This window comes from Nilaparvata lugens, chromosome 3 (genome assembly GCF_014356525.2).
Source record: "Nilaparvata lugens isolate BPH chromosome 3, ASM1435652v1, whole genome shotgun sequence".
NCBI classification, from domain to species: Eukaryota; Metazoa; Arthropoda; class Insecta; order Hemiptera; family Delphacidae; genus Nilaparvata; species Nilaparvata lugens.
This window is the reverse complement of record NC_052506.1, coordinates 1,631,584-1,644,104: the sequence shown is the minus strand read 5'-3', so window position 1 is coordinate 1,644,104 and position 12,521 is coordinate 1,631,584. Positions and strand designations below refer to the sequence as shown.

The window sequence follows — 12,521 nt, the reverse complement described above, 5'->3', positions numbered from 1 at the left end:
TCTAAACATCAAACATTATGAACATCCAAACATCTAAACAGAAATCGCTAGTTTAATAGTAATATGGGGCACCGAGCTTCGCTCTTTATTTTTATTTATTAATAAACAGAACCATGGTTTACTTTAGATATCATCTATATCTATAGTATCTTTTAGGCGATGACAGGACACAATTCTCTAAAATGATCGTGTTTATATTTCACAGCTGGCTATACGTCATCTCATGAATTTCGGGGATACGATATTTTGATTTTTCACATACTAACTTTTTTACTATCCACAGCTGTTTTAGCCAGGGTTGAATTATCATTTTCATGTCCTTCAGCAAGTTTTCCCAGGGATGAGACCTAGTGCAATCGAATTTTTATGAACCAACTATGTTCCAAATTTCGTGAAAATTGTTAGAGCCGTTTTTGAGATCCGTTGAACTTAAATAACCAGATAACCAGGTATAAAAATATAAACAGATATATTAATATACAGAAATTGCTCGCTTAATATAGTAGGATTCAGGCACGGCCCTAGGGTCTTTGTCGCCCTGGGCAAGATCGGCAACCGCTCCCCCCCCTCAAAGTATCCCGTCTAATTGTTAATTCCTGGTTCCACCCGTCCCTCCGGCGATCGCCAAACTATTGTGTCATTTGCACCACAGTGTCTCAGTGAACTCTTAAATAATTATGTACTAGGTGTCCCAAGTGTAAATGGCACATTTTCGAATTGTTTTTGTTGCATAATAAACTGTTTCCAGTTGCGGAGATATTTTTTATAAGCTGACTTGAAAATTTACCCGAATCTACCAGAATTTACCCGAATTTATCAGTTGTTTAAGATACAATTGATATTTAAACAAATATTTGACAAGTATAAATATTGGGGAACAGTAACACAAAATATCTGATTAAACTATTTTTATGTTCGGAACAGTTACACAATAAGAAAAAATTGAAATTGTAGTTTTAAATCAAGAGACTGCAAGAGAGTATTATGCATATTCAACTTGCTGGGTATTTGAAACTACAATTTCTACAACACAAGTTCAACACACCTGTTTAATTAAGTAGAACTCGTCTGGCCTTTGCATGGGAAAATTCCTTCACCAATTCATCAAGATCTAGGGACTCAGCTATTCCATGTTCGATGGAGATCATCGCTAGACCACTCAGACGTTCTTGGGACATTGTTGAACTTAATTATGTCTTCATTAGCTTGAGTTTGGTAAAGCTTCTTTCTCCACTCGCAACTGTCTCTGTTAAGAGTCAATAAAATCCTTAGAGCAACACTTACATTAGGCGCGATGCTAAGACCAAGTTCATTTATATTTTTTGAACGTTTCTTTTGGAGAACTGTTAGGCTTTATAATTGTTGATAGAACTTTCAGTTCGTCTTTTAAATCAATGTTACTGATAACTTTGTAATCATTGAAACTTAGGGCTGTCAGTGTTCTGCGCAGTGCGGCGACGACGGTTGTTCGATAAAGCCGAGAGGTTTGTTTTTATATTTGGACTTGATTATAATATTATTGTAAATCAGATGCTTGCACTACCGTTTTTATTCTTAGGGTTGTTGTTTGGGTAAAATTAGATACATATTATTTTACTATTCACATTTAATATTATAGATTTATTATTCTATTTGTATATTAAAATTTTCCGTTCCTTAAAATTTGCCGCCCTGGGCGGCCGCCCGGTCTGCTCACCCCTGGGGCCGGCCCTGGTAGGATTAGTGTTTCAAATCAATTCACGCCGGACGTAGTACAAGTTTTCATTACTAGATCGCGCCACCAGCACTCTTCTCAAAGATCGCGCCCAATATCTCCACTTCTCCGAATTTGTCAGCTTTCATCTACACTTCACAGTACACCACGTGGGTCTATTTCCGTGTGTTTCTCAGCCAAAAAACTATTCCCCGCCTTTTTTTGACCAAATTTCGTCAGTTTACACTTAAAATGAGTGGTTTTGCGAGTTATACACTGGAATTGATCAAGGTAACAGCTGATAGGAGTTGGTTTTTGACGGGGTGCTCTGTGCTACATAAGCCAATGACCCCTGTGTTGTGGAGGCTGTAATCTGATTGGGTGATTCTTAGACCCTCAGTCGTCTCCCGACCTCCGTGCGGGAAGGATGTGTTTTTGAAGTTAGAGAGGTCCAGTTTTTTGAGGTTAGTTCGCGCGTTTGTTTAGACTTAAGAATGTGTAAACTCCATAGTGAGGTTCATGTTATAATGGCAGTATTTGATCAACATTCATGTTGCTATCCTTGTTTATCTTTTGACACAGCAGATAATGCTATCCTTCACTACCTCTGCAACGCTGCCAGATTGTTATTTAAGAAAGTAGAATAAATATGATTGTTTAACAAAGCATTTGATCTCAGTTATTAAAATCATTGGGAAATATACTTTCTTGACGATTGAAAATATAATTCAACATTTTAAACAAGAATGTACAGTTGATATTGGATCAGATAAACCGGTATCAGCTATCCTCTATAGAAGGCAGTGGCAAGGCAGAGAATCAGCATCGCTGTTTTCCCATCTTTATTATAAAATAATTGAAAAATGAATTTCGTTGACAAATAAAATATAATTGATCTTTTCAAGTAAGAATGTACAGTTGATATTACATTAGATATACCGGTATCAGATATCCTCCTATAGAGGAGGAAGTAACAAGGCAGAGAATCAGAGAATCGGCAACAATGTGCACCTATCTTTCTTCACTGCCATTACAATGTGGACCTCACTATAGATTGTGTTGACTCTCGTTTGTTTAGATTGTGTTGACCGGAGAGTGTGGCGAAAAACGTGGATTTTTGGTTGTGAAAAAAATGTTTCTGTGTTAGAAAACGTGTATTTTTGTAGAAAACATGTTTCTATGTTAAAACGTGTATTTGAGGTTGTAGAAAACATGTTTCTGTGTTAGAAAACGTGTTTCAGGCTGTGGAAAACATGTTTCTGTGCTCGCCGGTGACTAGTGTGTTTGTGATAGTTGTTTTGTATGGTGTATTGGGTTCCTATGTGCTGGCGGGACGCGGTGACTATAATAAAATAGGTTGGTACATTTATTTTTTATCACATATTTATTATTCTCGATTGCTTAATTTGGATATTTATTTCATATCATCATCATATCATAATTGCTTTATTCATAAATTTGTACAGTGTATACAATGAATAGTGTCATAAATATATATCTTTGATTAGATACAATTAAAAATAAAATACATAACAGATAAAACATCTACAGAATACAACAATACAAACATACAATTCAATTCAACTCATAGGAGCTGATCTCATTCATTCAGATATTCTTCGATATTATAAAGAGCTCTTCCAGTTAAATATCTCTTTAATTCCAATTTGAATTTATTGGGATTCAGCTCTTGTTGGATTCGCGTCGGTAGCTTGTTATAGAACTTGGCTCCTATGTATGTGGGCTTCTTCTTGTAGAACTCAAGTCTATGGCTTTGCAAATGTAAAAGTTTATCTCTGTTTCTAGTGCTGTACCTATGGTTATGTCCTAACGTCAAAATATTTCCAAGATTTTCTTTCACACTCATTATTGTCTCAAAGATGTAAAGAATGTAAACTGTCATTATATTCAAGTAAGCGAAATGTTCTTTAACTGATGCTATGGGTCTAGGTGTAAAATTATTCTTATAGCTTGTTTTTGTGATTTGAGAATTGAATCCATGTTCTCATTAATTTGAAGTAGTCTCCATAAAGACTTATACCAAAGGATATTATAGAGTGTATGTAGGCAAAATAAATCAATTTCCGCGTTTCGATTTTACAAAAGGGAGGCATTTTTCTAAGAGCATATAATCCACTCGATACCCGTGACAAAACCCTTGTGACATGTTCTGTCCAATTCAAGTTTTGATCTACTGTTAATCCCAAGAACTTGGTAGAGGTGGACTGAGAAATGACATTGTTGTCCAAATTTATTGAAGGAAAAAATGTTTTTACCTGCTGTGTAGTAAATGTCAATAGGTTCGTTTTACTCATATTAATTATTAATTTATTGTTCATCAGATGTTTTGCCAAAGTGGAGAGGTTTGATTTTGATACTCGACGAAAAATTGAAAAACTAGGACTATCTTCTTCATGTAGGAATCCATGTTTTTTGTTTATACTGTGAGGCTGTCCACTGGAATGGATAAGGCTAGGCACACACCAGTTAGTCAAGAAAAGACAAGACACGTTTAGTCACAATACTTCACATAGTTGCTTATGAAGACATGTCTAATTGCAATGACTGATCAGTGTGTGTTGCTTCATGAGCAACTATGTGGAGTATTGTGACTAATCGTGACTAGTCTTGTCTTAACTAACTGGTGGAGTCCACCCTAACCGATATGAAAATGTAGCTGAAATTGCCTCAGCTATCCAGTGGCGGTTCTAGACATAAAAAACTGGGTAGGCGAAACTTATCATACTGTAGGTCTATTCATAGACCTAGGGTAGGGCTACTTAAGTAATTCATGTAAAAAAGACGTCAAAGCATATAGGTATTAAATGAAGATGTATTAATAAATATAAAAATTGTTTATTTAACATTTTTAGGTTTACATGAAAAATTTTAAAAAAATCTCATAAAAACTGGGTAGGCGGCCGCCTACCCAGCCTAGGCCTAGAACCGCCACTGCAGCTATCTATCATCTGTATCTAGAGCCTGGTTTTCATTAGTAGAGTTAGTGCTAGAGTTCCCTGGGCAAGTACTAACTATCTTTTACAAATATCCTCTATGGAAGGCAGTGGCAAGGCAGAGAACCGGCTGCGCTGCCCTCCCATCTTTCTCCACTGCCATTATAACGTGGACCTCACTATAGCCATTGATAAGAACGTGTGTGCTTGTGTATACGCGTGCGTGTGACTACCACGCATCACCACACTGTTAACTTTAATTACCTTTTTTCGAATCGATTTCCGGTCTCACACTCATTACTACATTACCACTACTACAACACAGCATCCCACTGTAGTGTGGTCCACGTTATAATGGCAGTGGAGAATGATAGGAGAGCAGCGTTGCCGATTCTCTGTCTTGCCACTACCTCCTATAGAGGATAACAACTGATACCGGTATATCTGATGTAATATTAACTGTTCATGTTCATACTTGTTTAAAATGGTCAATTATATTTTATTCGTCGAGGAGGAATGAGGAATTTTATATGATTTCAATGAACTAAAATAGCTATTTATGTATTAAGAGCGTAATGCGCGACTTTAACGCTCGCGAAAAACAGTTATCACGCGACGCGAAGCGGAGTGTGATAATTTTGCAAGAACGATAAAGTCGCGAATTACATACAACATTTTTCCTACAACTGCACAAACCTGTTAAATCACTTATATCTGGCGGAGATTATGATAATTCGTCTACACTGATATCCATCATGGCTGTAGAATCGGTACAATTACCGACTTTTTAGGTTAAGATCTGACCGAGAGTGGTTTGTCTTTTGGCGAGCTGCTTATCATCAGCTGATTAGCGAGCGTAAAGAAACTCTTCTGCGCATGCGCGAATGATTTGCGAGCGTAATGGAAATCTATTGCGCATGCGCAGATGGTTAGCGAGCGAAAAAGTAGATTCTCCTCAGAAATAAGCTGTTTTACGAGGAGAATTGAGTATGTGAATTCTTTCTTTACGCGCAGTTGTAGAAAAATAAATTTTTGAAAGGAGGAAATGTTTGGAAGCTGGTGGTCACTTCAGTGGGAGAGGGACGAGAGAGAGAGAGCTCTTCAGAGGGAGAGAGACTTGATATATGGAGAGAGAAAGAGAGAGAAATAGAGAGATTGGTTGATTGATTATATGCCTCTATCAGGTGGGAGTTGGGACTCCAGGTCCTCTCTGTTATACAACCCTTATCCATTAAACCTTCAGAGCGGGAGAGGGAATGACAAAGGGAGAGTGAGAGAGAAACAAAGAATGGTAATGAATTGATGGTAAAAGAAAGAGAGGATTACATTAGATTACATTTCTTTATTTATGTATGTTACAATATTTACTAATACACTAATTTACATTAAATGACGATAATGTTAATTATTGAACGAATTTTACAAATTATAGGTAATTAATCAATGAGAATAAAGATAGTATGCAATTAGAATAACGATAATATAATAATGTGATGTAACTTCATAAATCGGCGGTGTTTCAACAGATAATAATTGTCCATTCTTTTAGAAGGATATTAAATAATATCCTTCCCATCAACACACGACCGGGTTATTGATGAGAGAGATTGATTGATTGATTGATTGATTGATTGAGTACTTTATTTATGTAGATTACAATAAATACTGGCTTATACACTTATATAAAATAGCTTACAATACAGCAAAATTATAGATTAATTTACATAATATAGACTAAGAAAATAATTATTGAACTGTATATGATACGAAAAAAGCAATTTATAATAACTAAAGATAATATTGTTATGCATCTACATAAATTGGCAGAGCTTTGGACATATCAATGTCCATTCTCCGGAAAGAATATAAAAAATATCCTTCCCACTAACTCTCTACCAGAGAGAGAAAGAGTGAGTGAGGGAGAGAATGATTGATTGAATAATTATATGCCTCTATCAGGTGGGAGTTGGGACTCCAAGTCCTCTCTGTTATACAACCCTATCCCTTAAACCTTCAGAGAGAGGGGGAGGGAATGACAAACAGAGAGAGAGAGAGAGTGAAACAGAGAATAGTAATGAATTGATGAAGGAAAGAGAGGAGAGAATTAAGAAGATGGAGAAGAAAGAGAAGAGAAGATGTTGGACAGTTAAGAGTTTGGAGAGCGAGAAGAGAAAGGTAACTGATAGAAAAGGGTTGAAATTAAATAAGGATGGAAAAATTATAAAAAAATATATAAAAAAGAAACAGGGAAACATGAAATGGAGGAAGAAAGAAAACGGAGAGAGAATGTGGAGGAGAATAAAAAGAAAGTAAGAAACAAGAAAGGTGGTTTAAAGACCAAATAGACGACCACAAGACGAGTTTAAAGACCTTTCAGCACGGCGCTATTAAACATGTTCTACAGTTCACTTTCTTCTGTCATCATTCCTTATGTACAAACTGAATGCTTTCCATTCAATTTATAGTGACAGTTTGATGTGCAGTGTGTAGAGTACACTATGGGTAAACACAATCATGGTCTCAACTGAACCGAGCATAGAGAGAGAGAGAGAGAGAAAGAGAGAGAGAGAGCCATATTTTATGCAGCTAGACTGCATGGGGGTATATGCTCAAGTAAAAGTAGGTGAAGAATGAGATGATGATGGAGAAGAATAAGTGAAAAATTCAAATTCAAATTTATTTTCTCAAAAAACATAAGTTTACACAATTATAATAATCTAATATTATAACATCTAAAAATAATACAAGAAAAATACTATTAAATATATAAAATGATCCCAAACTGCAGTATAATTTTTTTATGTTCTCTATGTTTAAGGAGTGGCCTACAAGGTAAACCTGTGCGTAGACCTAAGTTGCAGTAATATATTTATTAAATATAAACTAAGAAATTAAACCAAAGTAAGAACAAAGATTAGTGGAACTTACACACAAAATATAATTTTGTAGATTAAATTAGATAAAAGTTAGTAACACACAATAATTATTATTCCATGATAAAAAAACAAAACATAAAAACAAGAAACAGTTGGTGCTTAGAAGAGTGCTTCAGTTTCATTTGATCTTATCCATTCCTCAATCTCGCAATTTAGTTTTTTGCTCCGGCTTGTATTGGCAACAAAAAGAAGAAGAAGAAGAAGATGATGAAGAAGAAGAAGAAGAAGAAGAAGATGATTATGATGATGAAGATAATGATAGTGAAGAAAAAGAACATACATATTTTTGATAATTGAGCGAGCGAAGTGAGTTCTATGTTTCAAGTCAATCGGCGTTTGTTTGTACTGCAGTTACAGTCGCAGTTATGAACCGATTTGGATAAAATTGGTATACAACTACTTTGAAACACGGCGCAGAAACGTAATTATTATAATTTTATATTATATTATAAACGTAAATATTTAAAATTCTTTAATTCATCCCCGTATCAAGATGGCGGCCGTTTATTCTGAAATTTTACCCTCAAAATCAACCTAACTTTTCAATACTTTATCGGATCAGGTTCAAAATGGGCACATTTTTCTCAGCGCTTCAAAGCGGTTTTATTTCATGTATGACATGTTCAATTTTTTTAATTTTTGGAATTCGAATTTTTTTCCCCAGTCTGAATCCAAGTTTCAGATTTTCACTTTCCTTGCACAATTACCATAGGTAAGGAAAGTATTGCTTTCCGAAAAAATTAAGGTACCCCAATTTCTAAATTTCTATACGTTTCAAGGTCCCCTGAGTCCGAAAAAGTGGTTTTTGGGTATTGGTCTATATGTGTGTGTGTGTGTGTGTGTGTGTGTGTGTGTGTGTGTGTGTGTGTATGAGTGTATGTGCGTCTGTGTACACGATATCTCATCTCCCAGTTAACGGAATGACTTGAAATTTGGAACGTAAGGTCCTTACACTATAAGGATCCGACACAAACAATTTCAATCAAATGCAATCCAAGATGGCGGCTAAAATGGCGAAAATGTTGTCAAAACCAGGGTTTTTCGCGATTTTCTCGAAAACGGCTCCAACGATTTTGATCAAATTCATACCTGGAATAGTCATTGATAAGCTCTATCAACTGCAACAAGTCCCATATCTGTAAAAATTTTAGGAGCTTCACCCCATCTATGCAAAGTTTGATTTTGGATTCTCAATTATCAGCCTTCATATACAATTAAAACGAAAAATCTTAAGTGGAAAAGATTGAGCATGAAAATTTCTGCAATTAATATCCAGTCACATTTCCACCTAAAAATGAAAATAAGCTTGATATCCGAGAAAATGTGATTATTAAATTGCAAACTGTTGGCAACTGTTGGTTCTATTAAATTATTTACTACGAAGAGATAGCAGACCTCGTGTGTTTCCAGCGTTATTGACCTATCACCAGCTGTCTCATATCTTTGAGTAGTAGACTTGTGATGCGCGAGTACACTAGCGTCAGGTGATCAATTTTCATAACGGCAAGGAAAGTTATTCTTCAGCGCTCCAAGGTGCTGATCTTGTTCCATGTATTATCACATGTTCAAAATTTCAAAAAAATTAGAATTCGATAATTTTTCCAATTGAAAAATTTCAAGTTTCAGATTTTTCAACACTTCAACCGTGCATCCTAGCTCAAAATTGTAAAGAACTTCTATTTCTCAGCGTCCTCCACCGATCCTATTGCATATATCATCATACACGAAATCAAATTTGTATGTGTGTTTTCGCCCCACTTGGATATAATGAGCTGGTTTACGTGCGTCATATGGAGGCCGAAAATGATTGTTTTTTGACCAGGCCGGTAAAGTTTTACGGCCCTAGGGCTGTAAAATAGCCTCGAAGTCAGCTGATTCTGATTTGATGTGAACGTGTTTACAAAGTGGTCTATGAAAAACGGAATCAGCTTTTGCTTCTAGAATTGAATAAGTATTCTGCAATAAGATACTATCATTTTATTTGGATGAATATAATACAGATATTATAAACTATTCAAATTCGATTTTCAGAGTAGGATAGAACTTCTAACCTAAATTTCCGAAGTCAACGACAACGTTGACGTTGACATTCAGATTGGCCAAATTTCAAGTGTGCTAAAACAGCTGATCAAAAAACTTTTCCATTATTTGTGTTTTTATTCAAGAATCAAATCATTTATAATAATATCATCTTAGTGTCATTTGGAAGAATAAAAAGTATAAACTCAACCTCTTACATAATTGAACATAATCTTTCAGGTTATTTAGACAAATCAGAATAAAAATAAAAATACTTGGACAATATTTCCTGATATTCAGATTACCTCAGATCTGCTAGAGCTATGACCTTCCTGTTTTGCTTTCGGAAGTGCCTAATAATCAATTATTCTCATATTTATATTGTTTATTTTTCTGTGTGGCGAAAAATAACGTTCTCACCATGGGCAAAAATGTTTTTTCCGGCTCTCAATCTTTTCTAGTCCTCGGCCTACGGCCTCGGACTTGAAAACTGTTTTCGAGCCCGAAAAGTCTCATTTTCGACCCTAGGTGCGAAATATACTATTGAGTGTGATTAGGTGGGCGTGTGTGAGTAGTGATGTTAGTGAGTGTAGCGAGTTCTACTGTTCTCAGAAATACTAGTATTAGAAGGATGAGAATACAAAAGGAGGAGAAAACAAAATAAAGAGAAACAGAAGGACACATAACATATTTTGAGGATGGTGTTTTTGATAGATGGAACTAGTAGATAAATGAGAAAGAGTCGACAATTACTTGTTAGTGCTTTATTGCCAAAAAAACTTACTGAAGCTCAATTAAAAGATTCTTGCTATCATGTTTAACTGTCGGCATTTGTTGAATGGTGAACATTGGTGTTATATACAAGCAATACTGACAGAATATAGTGATATCACTATAGTGCTTCGAGAGCCGTAGGGGCATACCGGTAATTTGGTGTGTTCAATTTTTATTTGGAAAAGACTGTACACTAGCAGTTAGTTTTCAAACTAACGTTAGAAAACGTTACTAACAACGTTGTTAACTAACGTTGCTAACGTTACTAACATGTTAGTAATGTTCAAGATCAACACTCTAATAATTCATTTCTACTAGTAGTCCTGTGAAAAGTAGACCTCGCGCAGTTATAAACCACAGTCTCCTCTCATACTGTCAATCAGAGTAAATTCTGTCCTGTCCTGTCGTGTCGGCGAGATATTGGTGTGGGTCGATGTCAAACGAGGCAAACGACAGAAGAGTCCTGCGACAGTCGAGACCAGCGACGGTAGAGACCAGCGACATTCGAGGCCAGCGACGGTAGAGGACTCCTAAAAAAGTGGTCTCAAATGTCGCCTGCGTTAGGCGACAGTTGAGGCCACTCTAATTTTTGTACAGCCCCGACAGTCGAGACCTGCGACGGCAGAGGACTCCTGAAAAAGAGGACTCCTGAAAAAGAGGACTCCTCCTCCTTTGTTGAGTTTCGTCAACAAAGGTGGTCAAGTCATATACATTCCAGTACTTGGATGATGGTCCCTAAACATATTTTTAAGTAATGGGAATTCATTACTACTGCATTATGCCTCCTTCATTGACAAATATAAATATTTATCTATCTTCTATCCTCTATAAGACGAGATGGGTCTGTCTTTCTGTCTGTTGTATGTGAGCTCATCACGCTTGAAATACTTGACTGATTAAGCTGAATCTTCACAAAGATGATTGTTCTGAAAATCCTTCGAGGATAAGCACAATCTACCTTCAAAGTTCATATATGCTTTTTTTATGAAGGAAGTTTCCATTATTTAGTTTTCAACAAATCAGAAGTTATAATCATTATAGAATGTATTTTGTCTGGAATCGCAGTAGGATGTGTCCTCAACTGTCGCCTGCTGCAAGCGAGTAAAAAAGTCCTCTACGGTCGTAGGTCTCGAATGTCGTCAGTCTCGACTGTCGCGCCCCCTATTGGTGTATAAACGGCTAATGGCTGTTTGGGTTGTTGTATCGACAACGCTAATAATTTGATGTAAACTGCTATGCTGCTATCATCAAAAGCTTACCGAGTTGCACAGAGAAAAGTCGGAGAAAAAATACTATGCTACTTCAAGTATCATTGCAGCCTCACTGCATGCAATAACAATCCATACAACAGCTGTTTATTCACTAAGTTACATTGAGATATTGCATGCATTATTGCATGCTATTTATAATCCACTCGACAGCTGATTTATTATGAATAACTATTCTAAAGTCTGATTTTACGGTAATATTGACGTTCGAAGGAGACTCCTTTTCTTTTTGTATTATCCTTAAAATGCAAAATTTCAAAAAACCTTATGTATACGTCGACGCGAAATTCAAAAAGGAACATACCTGTCAAATTTCATGGAAATCCATTGCTGTGTTTCGCTGTAAATGGGGAACATAAAAACATAAAGAGAAATGCAAAACTGTCGACTTGAATCTTAGACCTCACTTCGCTCGGTCAACTATACCACACAGCAAAACGAATATACTTTGTGACTATATATGTATATTTGGTGGTGGAAGAAAACAAATTGATCAGAAATTTGTACCCATGATGAAATTCACTCTATAAAATCAGCACATGATCAATCGTTATCCTTGTCTGTCATTAGACAAAGCAGATCTGTCCTTTCTTAGCTCCATTGTCACTTTTCACTTATTTACCATTGCCTTCTATAGTGGATTATTTTGATTCTCATTCTTCTCTTCTCTTCTTCTTCTTCTTCTTCTTCTTCTTCTTCTCCTTCTATCTTCTTCTACTATCATCTTCTCCTATCATCATCATCATCATCTTCTTCTTCTTCTTCTTCTTCTTCTTCTTCTTCTTTTCTTCTCTTCTTCTTCCTCTTCTTCTTCCTCTTCCTCCTCCCATTATTTTCCTTCCTCTTCTTCTTCTTCTTCTTCCTCTCCTTCTCTTCT

The 12,521-nt window shown here is 36.0% G+C and overlaps 1 protein-coding gene across 1 annotated transcript in view; it reads left to right on the top strand.

Annotated features, from left to right (window-relative positions):
• Positions 1-2,711: 2,711 nt before the first annotated feature.
• LOC111060895 (laminin subunit alpha-2-like) overlaps positions 2,712-12,521 on the top strand; it is a gene marked incomplete in the record, with an annotated part of 262,801 nt that continues 252,991 nt past the window's right edge. Inside the window, 1 exon segment of the mRNA XM_039425289.1 lies at positions 2,712-3,049. Coding sequence (XP_039281223.1) covers positions 2,947-3,049 — 103 coding nt within the window.